At 53.2% G+C, this 13313-nt stretch overlaps 1 protein-coding gene across 1 annotated transcript; it reads left to right on the top strand.

The window, feature by feature from the left end:
- The first annotated feature begins 2718 nt into the window (after positions 1–2718).
- SLC16A6 (solute carrier family 16 member 6) lies at positions 2719–11644 on the top strand. The gene is made up of 6 exons (XM_033076796.1): positions 2719–2852; positions 4991–5232; positions 5908–6051; positions 6712–6840; positions 7698–8519; positions 9087–11644. Exons 2-6 carry the CDS (start codon positions 4998–5000, stop codon positions 9335–9337), a joined length of 1581 nt encoding a protein of 526 aa, XP_032932687.1. The 5' UTR covers positions 2719–2852; positions 4991–4997; the 3' UTR covers positions 9338–11644.
- Positions 11645–13313: the final 1669 nt, after the last annotated feature.

Below are 13313 nucleotides of genomic sequence, written 5' to 3'. Positions count from 1 at the left end.
AGCTTTATTGCTCTTGGAAAGCCCAAAGGAAAGGAATGGCAAGGTGAGGCAGAGACAGATGCAAAGTCCTGACAAGAAATACCAAGGAGCAAATCGCTTTGGGTTTTTTCATACCAAAGATATTTGCATTCTTATTTCTCCCCTGGAGGCACAAACCTCTTTTGTTATCCCACAACCACTTGCACTGTGGCTCCCAGGGAGAATTTCAGCACGGGGAGGGTGACCCATTCCCAAGGAAAGGTTTGTATAACGGGACATTGGCTCTGCAAGGCCAGAGGGGTGGTCACCCTTTATCTGCACCCCAGAAAGGCAGGCCATGGATAGAGGACACCCCCATTCCATGGTTTCCTCAGAGGAAGGGGTTTTCCTGTGGGGCAGGGAGACAGGAGGCTCTCAAGGACACACAGGGTGCACTCCCATGGCTGAGTACCCAGATTCCTGATGGATTTCAGAAGGATTTCAGCTTTTCAGGAGGGGACTGAAGCTGCTGAAACTTCCCTGAGAGCACCAGCACTTGTTGGAAGCAGCACTGTTGGGACAGCATTGCCAAGAGAAACCAGCAGCAGCTTTCCCAAAGTTCCTGAGCAAAAGCAACAATTTGCCTCATTTTGGGGAATCTGGAGAATTTTGCCCCAACTACCTGTCCCACCAGCAACCCCACTGGGGAAAAGAAAGGGAAAAGCAGCAGGAAGGACTCTGGCCAAACCAAAGCCAGCAGCCCTTGCAGTGCAGGAACATTTTAACCCGGGTGCTTTTTCCAGGGGTATGAACCGGGACCAGCAGGTTCCACATTAACCCAGCACACTGTGCTGGGGTCCTGGGCCAGCACAGAGATCCCAGCAGGGCAGGTGAGGAGAGGTGTGCCCACCCACCCACCCTGACCCCTCTGCTCTCCCCTGCAGGCAGAATTCACTGGCCCACAAGTCACAAAGAATGGTGCAAGATTCCAAATCCCCCTGGCAGTATCCATCTGTGCCCAGCACACCCAGAACAGGAGCAGGATGCAGCAGAGAGCTGAGGCTGCCAGAGCTCCCAGAAAGCTTGGACAAGGCTCTCAAGGACTCTGTGGGATTTTTGGGGTGTCTGTGCAGGGCCAAAAGTTGGACTCAATGATCCCTTCCAGCTCAGGATGTTCTGTGATTTTAGGATGACTGAACCCCTTCTCCCTCCCTGTTTCTGTAGGTGGTGAGTTGGTCTCTCCTGCTTTGCTTGACTCACAAATCCCTAATTTTTAAGCTTCCTACATAAAGGACATGTTTTCCATGAAAAATGCAACGAAGGGAGTTGGTTTCCCCTAGAAATGCAACCAATGGAAATGTTTTCCCCTTAGAATTCATCCAAAAAACAGATTTTTCCCTAAAATACTGCAACTATGTGAGATGTTTCTGCCTAAAAATGCAACAAAAGGGCACGACTTTCCCTAAAAGTCCAGCTAAAGGAGATTATTTCCCCAAAAATGTACTGCCCCAAAAATGCAGCTGACAGAGACAGTTCCCCCTAAAAATCTAACTGAAGGAGATGCAACTAAATGAGATGTTCTCCGTGAATGTACAACTAAGGGACAGGATTTTCCCTTAAAAAAAAAAAAGCAACTAAGGGAGGTGTTTTCCCCTAAAAATACAACCAAGAGAGATGGTTCTCCCTAAAAATTTAAGCAAGGAAAACGCTTGTCCTAAAAATGCAACCAAGGGAGATGTTTCCCCCTAAAACTGCAACAAAAGGACGTGGTTTTCCCTAAAGATACAACTAAAGGAGGTGGTTCCCCCTAAAAATACAACCAAGAGTGATGCTTTTTCTCTAGAAATGCAACTAAAGGAGAGGTTTTGCTCTGAAAAAAACAAGGGACATGTTTTCCCTAACACCGCATCATGTGCAGCACCCAAAGCTCGGAGGGGACAAACACTCTGTGCCACCCCCAGAAGGAGCCCCGTGAGTGGGGGGCTCCTGACATCCCTCCTGAATCCCTCCTGAATCCTTCCTGCATCCCTCCTGCATCCCTCCTGCATCCCCTGCGAGCCCAGCCCGGGGGATGCTCCAGGCACCGCATCCCCCTGGGCACCGCATCCCGGGGATGTTCCAGGCACCGCATCCCGGGGATGTTCCAGGCACCGCATCCCGGGGGATGCTCCAGGCACCGCATCCCCCCGGGCACCGCATCCCAGGGATTCTCCAGCACCGCATCCCGGGGATGCTCCAGGCACCGCATCCCGGAGGATGCTCCAAGCACCGCATCCCAGGGATTTTCCAGGCACCGCATCCCGGGAGATGCTCCGGGCACCGCATCCCCCTGGGCACCGCATCCCGGGGATGTTCCAGGCACCATATCCCTCCAGGCACCGCATCCCCGGGGGTGTTCCAGGCACCGCATCCCGGGAATTTCCAGGCACCGCATCCCGGGGGATTCTCCAGGCACCGCATCCCGGGGGATGCTCCACGCACCGCATCCCCCCGGGCACCGCATCCCGGGGATGCTCGGGACCCCTCTCGGGCGGGGCTGGCTCAGCACCTGCCGGAGCTCCCCGTGCGGGGCAGGTGCGGTTCGGGGGGGGCTGCGGGACCCCGCGGGGCCGCCCCGCTGCGGCCGCTGCACCGCCCCTCCCGCACACGCGGTGCCGCCGCTGGGCGAGCCGGGCCCGGCGCCGCGCACATGGGCGCTGCGGAGCCGCCGGCGGAGACCGGCTCCAGCCGGTATAAAAGGGCTGCGAGCGAGCACCGAGCAGCAGCAGCCGCCGCCGCGGGCAGCGGGAGCAGCAGCGGCCGGAGGCCGGCGGGCAGCGGGGCCGCCTCCTCGCCGAGGGTCGCCCGCTCGCCCTGCGGGCCATGGGCAGCCCCTGACCCCGCCGCAGCACCGGGTGAGTGGGGCTCCCGCTCGGATTCCGGGGGAGCTGGGTGGGGGAGGGCTTTGTTTCCCCTTTTTTTTTTTTTTTTTTTGTGTTTTTCCCTCATCTTTTAAGGCGCTTTTTAACAGTATTTTTTCATTTTTCCAGCGTTTTCCTTGCGCACCTCCCCTCGCCTGCATCCCTGTATTTTTAGCCCGCGGCCCCGGCGATGCAGGAATCAGGGCTGAAATGTTGGGAAAGTGATGCAGGGAAGGGGGGGCCACGCCGGGCCCCTGCGCTCCGGCTTCTTCATTTCCAATTTTTCCCCCCGCCATCATTATTTCTTTTAATCTTTAAATGCACAAAACACACGCCCAGGTTTGCCGTTTCGCTGGGTTGTTTTTCCTTTCCTTTTTTTTTTTTTTTTTTTTTTTTTTTTTCACTGTTCCCTAAGCGTGCTTCCTCCTGATCTGCTTTCCCCCCCTACTCCCCGTGCAGTGACACAGGAATTCGCAGCAGCCCCGTCCCCTCTCTCTCTGGGAGGGGTCTCCAGGCACTTCCCACAAACTTCGGGGGTCCCGCCCGTGCCCCTCGCCCTGCCCGGCTGCAGCAGCGGCAGCGCCGCAGGGATGCAGGAGCCCACGCCTCGCTCCATCCCTGCCGGAGAGGATCCCCGGGGAGCCGCGCACTCGCCATGCGGCACCGCAGGAGGGGCTGCGGGGCCCGGGGACCCCCCCCCTGCCCCGCCCGGGGACCCCTGTGCTGGGCTGGCAGCCCGGCCGAGCCGCGGGGCCGGTGCCGCGCACTCGCCTGCTCCGCCGTGCGAAGTTCCCCGGGCGCGCTGGGGAGGCTCGGCCGGGGCTCCCCGCGCCGGGACCGCGGTGCTGCCGAGGAGCCGAGTCTAAAATGGAGGAGGGAAATGCCTCGGTGGTGGCTGCCGGGGACGGCGGCGCGGGGGGAGCCGCAGGTCCGGGCGGGACGGGGCGGCACAAGGCGCAGTCACCCGCGGTCACCGCTCGGAGGGGACCCAGCGCCACCCGGGGCTGACCCCGCGGTGGTGACCCCAGCACTGTCCCCCACCCATGCCGGTGTGGCAGTGACCCCAGCACTGTCCCCCCCATGCAGGTGTGGCGGTGACCCCAGCACTGTCCCCCCCATGCAGGTGTGGCGGTGACCCCAGCACTGTCCCCCCCATGCAGGTGTGGCAGTGTCCCCAGCACTGTCCCCCCATGCAGGTGTGGCAGTGACTCCAGCACTGTCCCCCTGCACAGGTGTGGCAGTGACCATGGCACCGCAGACCCCCCCAGGACAGACCCCCAGTGCAGGTGATCCTGTCACTGTCCCCCTGCACAGCTGTGGTGGCGCAGTGGCCTCGGCTCAGTGTTCTCCCTGTGCAGGTGTGACAGTGACCCTGTCATTGTCCCCCAGCACAGGTGTGACAGTGACCCTGGCACTGCAGACTCCCACACAGGTGTGGCAGTGAGCCCATCACTGTTACCCTGACATTGTCCCCCCTGTGCTGGTGTGGCAGCGACCCCAGCACAGTGTCCTCCCCCTGACTGTGACACCTGCACTGTGTCCCCTGTGCAGGGGTGGCAGTGCTGGAAGCTCCATGTGGGACCAAAGCCACCCCCAGAGCCCCTGGGTGACACGGGGCAGGGCTGAGGCCACCCTGTGCCTTACGGGGTGATCCCATCCAGCCTCCCCTGCCCTGGGGGGTGCCAAGGGCAGCAGGGGTGTCCCCACCCCCTGTTCTGAGCCCTGAGCTGCCATTCTGGGGACAGGCAGGCTGGGGAGGGATGTGTGCCCCGGGGGTTCCTGCGGCTCCAGCAGCCCAGCCCGCGCTGGGTTCCGCGGTGGATCTTTCACGAACTGCATCCGTCCGCCCCCACGCACCGACACGCAGATGACAGCTCCCAGCTCCCGGGCTTGGCTGCTGGGAACAGCTCACCCCGGTGCTGAGCTGAGACTTTCTGGTGCTGGGCTCAGGAAGGAGCCCACGGAGGGACAGAGGCAGAAACATCAGAGCAACTCTCACACTTAACCCCTCTCAGCAGCACAGGGTCCGGCTCACGGTGCCTTAGGGGTGCTACAGCTCCCAGGCTGTGCCTCCTCCAGCAAAATTCAGCTTCAAATAATAATGCCTGGCTCGCTCTCCCCTCTTTTCCCAGATCCAAAATGACGGTCAAAGCTGTAAAGATGCCGTGCACCTCTGCAAACGTTTATACTAAAGTGCCTGACGGAGGATGGGGCTGGACAGTCGCTTTTGCGTTCTTTGTTGTGGAAGCCCTGACATACGGCATCATAAAATCCTTTGGAGTCTTCTTTAACGACCTGATGGAAAGCTTTGACGAAACCAACAGCAGGATATCCTGGATAATATCCATATGTGTGTTTGTACAGACCTTCACAGGTAAGAGGAGCAGGCGCTCGGTGCAGGTGCAAGGGGCAGTGCTGTTGCTGACTCAGCATGCGAGGACCTGGCACCTGTGACTTTTGTGCCTCTAATGGCTCCATTGTAAATTAAATCACAGCCATAAAGCTCAGAGGCTGCTCCTCAAACGCCAAGAAATGTCTGTCTCAGCCTGGCAGTCCCAACTCGTGTCCGTGGGTGGTGCAGAGACATGGTCCATGTCACTGAGCATGACCCAGTTGTTCAGGTCTCACCAGCAAGGGGCTAAAAACCAGAGTTTTTCAAACCAAAAAAACCAGAGTTTTCAAACCAAAAAAACCAGAGTTTTCAAACCAAAAAACCAGAGTTTTCAAACCAAAAACCGAGTTTTCAAACCAAACTCTGCCGTGAAAAGGATTAGAAATAACTTGAGCCTTGCTATCTGAGCATATGGCTGGAGATTTGTCCCAGGCTTCCAGTGCTTGTCTGAAAGTCAGTTCTGGTGATTTTTTTAGCATGTCCTAAATGCCATGAGCTGAGCAGTGCTGCGAGGGTGGCTCCAGGGTGATGCTGTGCTGTGCAGGGAGGTGGCACCTCGTGGGGAGCTGGGCAGGAGCACGACCAGACTCTCTGCAGGAGGTGGTGGCTGTGAAGCTGCTGAGGTGGGTGTTGACCACGGCTCTCTCCCTTCTCCAGCTCCTCTGTCGACGGTCCTCAGCAACCGCTTCGGCCACCGCTTGGTGGTGATGGCCGGGGGGCTGCTGGTCAGCGCCGGCATGGTCATCGCGTCCTTCGCGCGCGGCGTGCTGGACATGTACGTCACCATCGGCATCGTCTCCGGTGAGTGCCAGGCTTTGGCTCCCCACACACGGGCTGTGCTCGGTGCTGCTGCCCCTCCTGAGCTGGTCCTGCGGCAGGGATGGGCTCCAGGCTTGGCTTTCTGCCCCGTCCCAGCCCGGGCACCACCCAGGACTCAGCGCTGCGCTCACAGCGGTCGTGTCTGACGGACTGGGATCGCTGGGGAGAGCAAAGCTGTGCCCGGGATCAAATCCTCTAATGCTCCCTCTGTCTCTGTTTCTTCTCCTGCTACTTTTCCCCCCCTCTCCAGCCTGGGTGCTCTGTTCATGTCTATGGCCAGGAGCTTGCCTTGCTTAGGGGAAGAGTTGCTAAAGGCTCAAATATTTTAAGCAGGTGAGGTCCTCAAAGTGGACCCTGCTGGCTGTTTGGGAGCAGAAGGCATTATCTAGTAGCTTTGGGAGGCTGGGTCTCTTGGTTTGGATTTTTACTTTCCTTTTTTTTTTTTTTTTTTTTCTTTCCCCCCTCTAAATTACAAAAAAATAACATTCTGGTTTCCCCAATGATTTTCTTCCAGGGTGACTTGCTGAGTTGGCCGAAATGATTCTGTAATGACCGCCGGGAAAGCCGACTTAACGTGTTCTTGCATCGGTGTTTCCCCCTCCTTTACTTGTTGTTATGGCAATTTTTGGCATTTATTCACAGGCCTGGGATACTGCCTCTCCTTCCTGCCGACTGTCACCATTTTATCACAGTATTTTGACAAAAGGCGCTCGCTGGTCACAGCGGTGGCATCGACAGGGGAATGTTTCGCTGTCTTCTCCTTCGCACCAGGTACAGTGCCACATGCTGGGACACAAAGGCACAACGCTGCTGCCATCCCTTCCCCAGGCCAAGAGGCCAAGCTGGTGGCCACAAGTGGTGGCTCACATGCCCGTGGCACCCAGCAGAGTGGCTGGGGACGGCTGTGACACTGCTCGAGCTGCCCCGGTGCCCTGTGCCAGCGCAGGACATGCCTGGCTGATACGCAGCTCGCCAGGCTCCCTATATAGATCTGGCAGGCTAAAAATAAGCCCGAGAAACTCCAGCTATTTAAAACACACAGTGCACAGAACTGCTCCTAAAGGTTACTGCTCAGCACGGGCTGCAAAGGGCTCCAGCCTTTTGGGGACCTGTCCCTGGGTGTCACAGCCCTGTCACCGCCTGTCCTTGGAGGTTGATGTGATCTGCTGTGCTCTGGGCTAATACCCACTGCAAAGCTGCTTTGGGTGCAAATGAAGGCTGGTAATTAAGCAGTGACGTGCACCTTTGAGCAGAACTAAGAGACTTCCTCTTCTAGCTGGTTTCAGGGTGGGGGCAGCTCAGAAAGGAAACTCAAGCATTCAGTTTGTTCTCCTTGACTAAAAACAACACCTCTTTTGTCCCCAAACTTGCTGAGACCTCAAAAAGAGGCTACCTAGAGGGTGACATCTGCTAGCCAGGTGGTAAACACAACTTTTAGCTTCTGTCTGCTGCAGCAGAGGGGAGGAAGGTGGGTACCAGACCCCTGGGCAGGAGGGACCCCTGGTCAGCCTCTCTGAGAGGCGCTGGAACCCACCCAGTGGCGAATCTCCAGCCCCTTCCCTGGCTGTAAATTCAACTCCTTGGTGTAACTACAGGCTTTCCCAGTTACACTTTCCCTCTCCCCTCAGCAATCACGGCCCTGAAGGAGCAGATTGGCTGGAGGTACAGCATGCTTTCTGTCGGGGTGCTGCAGCTCGGCATCACCGCCTGCGGATCGCTGCTGCGCCCCATCGTCATCAGAGAGCAGCAAGAAGTGAAAGCACAGCCTCCAGAGGAGTCCACGGAGACAAAGTACATGCTTGAAAACGAGCAAACATGCACCTCAATAGAGTCCATAGACTCAGGAGTCGATATAACTACCTCACCCAGCAATGTGCCTGGAAAAACCAAAGCAGAGCCGAAAAGTGAAGAACCAAAGCAACACGGACAGAATCCCGTTGAAAATAACGGCACCCCTCCAGAACCAAAAACCAAACTACTGGACTTCTCTGTGATGAGAGACTATAGCTTTATCTGTTATGCATTCTTTGGCCTGTTTGCAACCCTGGGCTTCTTCGCTCCCTCCCTCTACATCATCCCCCTGAGCCGCAGCCTGGGCATCGGCAAGGACCACTCTGCCTACATCCTGTCGGCCATGGCCATCGCCGAGGTCTTCGGCAGGATTTTTGCAGGCTGGGTTCTCAACAAGAAGCCGATCCGCAAGATCTACATCGAGCTCATCTGCGTCGTCCTGCTGTCGGTAGCGTTGGTTGCCTTCCCTTTTGCCTCTGGATTCTGGGGCTTGATGATATGTAGCGTTTATTTTGGGTTCATGCTCGGCACCGTGGCGGGCACGCATATCCCCCTCCTGGCTGAAGACGACGTGGTTGGCATCGAGAGGATGTCCTCTGCAGCTGGAGTCTACGTCTTCATTCAGAGCTTAGCTGGGTTGGCTGGACCACCCCTTGCAGGTAACACAAACTTGGGTTTTGGTTTTGTTGGGATGTTTGGCAGCTGTTGGTGCTGATCCCTGTCTAGAAGGGATTCTGGCAGCGCTAATCACAGCACTCCCCTAAAATCCCTGCAAACACTACTGGGAGTCTCCCAGAGCCAGAAGACTGCAATGCAGCTCTGCAGAGTCCCACGGATGAGGCACTGAGGAACCTCAGAGGGAAGGGAAATGCTGCAGTGCTACCCTGCTCCTGTTAGAAACCCAAAGCTGGCATCACTTCAGGCACAAGCAGAGGCGAATCCCCGTCGCTGTGCCTGTGCCACGCACTGCAGAAAGGTGAAGTCTGGCACAACAAACAGACGCCTGCTGCATCTCAGGCTCAGCATCCCTGCAGTGCCCAGGGACTTCTGCCTTGTCAGAAGATGACCCTGTGTACCCCAGAATACAATGAGTTTATTTTCTAACATGGCATCCGATTGTCACCGAGTTTGGCTGCAGATAAATGCAGATTAAAACCCTAGAGGAGGGCAGGGCAGGGCAGGGGGGGAGTGGGCTGTGGCTAACTGCTGTAAATGTTTTTTTCTAGGTGTCTTAGTGGATACAACAAAGAACTACAGCTCAGCCTTCTACTCCTGTGCTGCTGGCATGGTCCTGGGGGCCGTGTTTCTGGCCCTGGTGAGGCCATGCAAGACTGGGCTGTGCCACCAGCAGCAGCAGCAGCAGCAGCAGGTGGAGGAGAGCACGGCGGGGCCACCTCCAGAACTGCCAGATGACTTTATAGACATGGATATTGGAAAAGCAGAAAATTCAGGAAAAGGCTCCGACAGCGTGGTATAAAAAACCCTGTTCCTTCTCCATCTAATGTACTCAGTGTAAGGCTGGGGGAAATGTCAGCTCTGCTCCACGTTTTAAAACTCCATTCTAAAGGGAATGTGAAATTTTAAATGTGAACAGTTGCTACCAACATTTTTAAAAAACAAAATATTAGAGAACTTTTTTAACCAACAATGGAAAGCTCCATAGAAAATACGGATAGTCACGTAAGAACAACTTCTGTCTAGCATGAAGATGTGATGCACACTTGCTTTCCTGATAACAAGCATAGGTAAAGGTCCAACTGATCCCATCAATACTGACAACAGCCACAGCAGAAGCAGCTCAGCCTCTGACTGTCACCCACCCTCTACCACAAATTCCACACAGACCCAATGATACGAACTGGAGCATTTCATACACCACCAGTAGCCAACTGAATCTTCTTCTGGAGGGATACAGACTCACCTTTTAGCTTGGAGGAGGAGGAGGAGGCTAGGCTAGGTAGCTGACAATTAGAAACCATTGCTAATGATCTTAACTTGAATGTCACAAATGCTGGGAAATCAAAGGCTCCGTGTGTCTTTATGGCCAGTTATTACTGCACACGTTTCATAAGATCATTTTTCTTCTCCCAACTGGGATCCTTAGAACTGTTTTCTGTCAATAGTCAGACCTGATGTACTGTTTCTAATTTAACTAGTATTTATTAATTTATTCTGAGATTGTTAAAGGAGGTTAGCTTAAATAACTGGAGAGGAAAAATGATCTTCTGCATAATGGAAAGCTGTCTTTACATCAATCTCTTCAATGCCTATCTTGTATTGCTTGTGAAATTGTTGGGAAAATTACTCTTACAGCATAAAGTGTAGCTGTTTTTAATAGGTAAGTCTTAAGTAACCCAGTTATTTAAAAAAACAAAACAAATAACTACAGATCCAGCATCTCTTTCCATGGAAAAAGGCTCAGCTGGTGCCCACGGACCTGGCACAGCTGCCAGAACCAGCCCAGCCCGCAGGGAGGATTTGGCCCAGGATGTCTTAATGTACCCGAAACCTTGGCTCAGGTGCACAGGGAAATCTCTGCTGCAGCCCCAGCTGCCTGTGGCCCCCCCAGGACCTTCCCCTCTCCCTCTGCTCCCCACCCCTGCCAGCCACAGGGTGCTGGGGCTGGGCTGCACCCCCTTCCCCAGCTCTCCCCTCAAGTCAGCAAGGGGCTTTTTATTTTTTTGCTGCTGACTTCAGTGAGAAATGAAGTGGAGCCTGTGCACGGAGGGAAGGATGAGAGACAACATTTGAGCTGTTCATTCAGTCTTAACAGGAGAGATTCCTGCTCGCAGTGGCACGAGCTTGCTTACCCCACCTATATGCATCTTCTCGCCTCTAGGCAACTCAGGGGGACAAATCAAACAAGTCTGTTCTGGTTTGGGGGGAAAAAAAAACCCCAAACCACCATTTCTGTGTACTTAAGTAGAAGTGGCATCATCCATTAACTGCTACGCTGACCTGTCTGTGTTTTACCAGCCATAGAAACGTGGGACAATCTGCAAAAGAAAAAAAAGAACAACCTCTTTTTTGGGAAGGTGCTTGATTTGTTTTTTTCTGTCTTAGATGTCCAAAATAAAAAAAAAAAAAAGAAAAAAATTTAAAAAAAAAGAAGAAAAAAAAGAAAAAAGAAACAGGCACTCTTGCAACCAAGTGGCTGGAGCAATTCATCCTCACTGCCCGGGACCTGCGGTCTCGTGTCCTTCCTCTGCCTCAGCACTTTATCACGGCCAGCAGAACCTTGCTGCGTTGCACCCAGGACTGGAAGATCCCTGACAGAGAACTCGAGTTGTGTCAATCAGTGATCAGTGAACAAATAACCACGTTGCATTACGATGTACTTTTAATTTATTGTTAATTTATGATACTTCAAGCGTTTTTTTGGTAAATGTTCTGTAGCCTATCCTTGTAAGGTTATTGAAGTCTTTGTGATACGAGACCTCACTACAGCACTTTGCTATTACAACTGCTTGGAAGTGGAATAAGGCCTCCAGGTTTTGAGTGTGTGTGGAAGCTCCCTGTTCTGCAGATTCGCGAGGTTCTACTGTATTCAGTTTGGGTTTTTGTTCTTTTTTAGCCAAGGTTCCCGTGCAGATCAAATACTCCGTTTGTCACTGACCTCACAGTCCGTTTCTGTTCCTGTCTGCGTGGCAGGGGAGCGAGTGGTGAGTGTGTGTGTGTGAGGGCACAGCACAAGCAGGATTTACTGATTTGTTTGTAACTGAATGGACTCTGGAAATACTCTTAAACACTGAGATTTGCAATAAACTTTTTCTTTTTTTTTTGGTTTTTTTTTCTCCTCTCTTTTTTCCCCCTTCTTCTTTTTTTTTTAATTAATAATAAACACAGTGAAGAAACTTCTCCTCTCCCTCTTCTCCATCCCTGGGTTTATTGTGGGAAGCTGTCACATGCCACTCCTCCAGCCTGAAGTGCCTTTCCCTGCAAGTTGGGCAATCCCAGCTCTTGAACTGAGCTGCCTGGATTAGTGCTGACCTCAGGGGTGCTCTCTAAACCCTCACCCCGGGAGCCCTGATTACAGGGAGCCTTTTCTCCTCCTGAGTGGTGCCTGAGCTGGTGGCACTTGGAGCCTTTCCCCTCGTGCCTTCCTCATGGAATTATTTTATCATCACTGAATTGCTGAATACTTTCTCTGTGCCAGGCTGAGCAACTTGTGTATCAGAAAAATCTACTTTAAAAAAAAAAAAAAAGTCACTAAATAGCAGATTAGTCGTGCTAAAGAGCAATTTTCTCTCCCTCAAACCCAAACCCTGCGAGGAGCAGTGCTGCCACGTCCCAAATCATGCATGCATTAGGATTGCAAATGCTCTGCTTGCTGAGGGAATCATCACACCCTGATTTGTGTATTGAGTACAAGCTGTTTCCATTCCTGCTTGCAAAAGTCCTGGAGCAGAGGTGAGCAGAGCTCGAACGCCAGCACCAAAGTCCAGGGAAGATAACCTGCCTCCAAATTCCACCCTGGCTGGTTTACAGCAGTGAACAAACATTATTTGCAACAGCTTCCTCAAAAAAACACCCCCAAAAAAAGGCATTACAAAGCCTGCACACAGCTCATGTAAATAAAAGCACATTTTACTGCAGCACTATCAGATGTCTCCCTGCACAGGAGATTTTAAGAGTCATTTTTCCCACCTGGTTTAAATTAATTGCCTGTGACCTTCTCTGTTATCCCGGTACAAAGGCATTAAAGCCAGAACAAAATGGCAAAAGGACACATTTATTCAGTAGGCTCTGTGCATCTGTTTAGCAGCACAGTAAACAGGAGAGTGTGGGGCAGGACGTGCCTCAGCAATCCTCGGTATTCCTCTCAAAAGGGCTTGAATAAACTCTTGTAGTCAATGAGGCCAGTGCTGGCCAAATGTAAATAGAGGAAATTACACAAGGTCAGCTTGCAAGAGGCCAGGAACCCTCAGACTGAAGATATCTGTCCCTGCTGAAGCAGAAAAGAAGCTGGGCTGTGGGGCTTTGTTTGTTGGTTTGGGGACTTTAAAAAAAAAAAATAAAAAAATCCACACAAACCGACCAAGCAAAAAGACAAAACCATTTTTTCCACTTGAAATTAAAAGGAAAGGGAACCTCTTGTTCTTTTCCACTTATTTCAACAAGATGACACCAGGTTCTCAAAGGGGACAAATGAGCCCTTGCAGATAGCCAAACTGGGCTTGGAAAGAAAGCAAAGTAGGTGCTTACAAAACAGCTCGGATGTTTTAGTGCTGTCCCCTCAGATGTTACTTGTTACCATCTGAGATCATCGTGTTCCAGCTGCCTGTAGTAAACATGACCTGAATTCTCACAGTGATGCAAGCCCAGCAGCAGCCTGCCCTCCCAGCTCCTTCCTCCCCAAACTCAGCCTAAAGATGCGTCACAGGTCGGGTTTGGGAAAAGCCTGGGCTTTAGGAAAGCATTCCTTGAATTTCTGCCTCGGTTTGGAGGTTGAG

This window comes from Catharus ustulatus, chromosome 20, assembly GCF_009819885.2.
Source record: "Catharus ustulatus isolate bCatUst1 chromosome 20, bCatUst1.pri.v2, whole genome shotgun sequence".
In the NCBI taxonomy this organism is placed as follows: domain Eukaryota; kingdom Metazoa; phylum Chordata; class Aves; order Passeriformes; family Turdidae; genus Catharus; species Catharus ustulatus.
The sequence above is the reverse complement of the archived record's forward strand: the minus strand, read 5'-3'. Positions and strand labels throughout refer to the sequence as shown.

Excerpts from the sequence above, each read along its gene's own strand:
- SLC16A6 (XM_033076796.1), top strand. The coding sequence starts at position 4,998 with ATGACGGTCAAAGCTGTAAAGATGCCGTGCACCTCTGCAAACGTTTAT. Across the intron at positions 6,841-7,697 it reads TGTCTTCTCCTTCGCACCAG|CAATCACGGCCCTGAAGGAG; the intron begins GTACAGTGCCAC and ends CTCTCCCCTCAG. Across the intron at positions 8,520-9,086 it reads GGCTGGACCACCCCTTGCAG|GTGTCTTAGTGGATACAACA; the intron begins GTAACACAAACT and ends GTTTTTTTCTAG.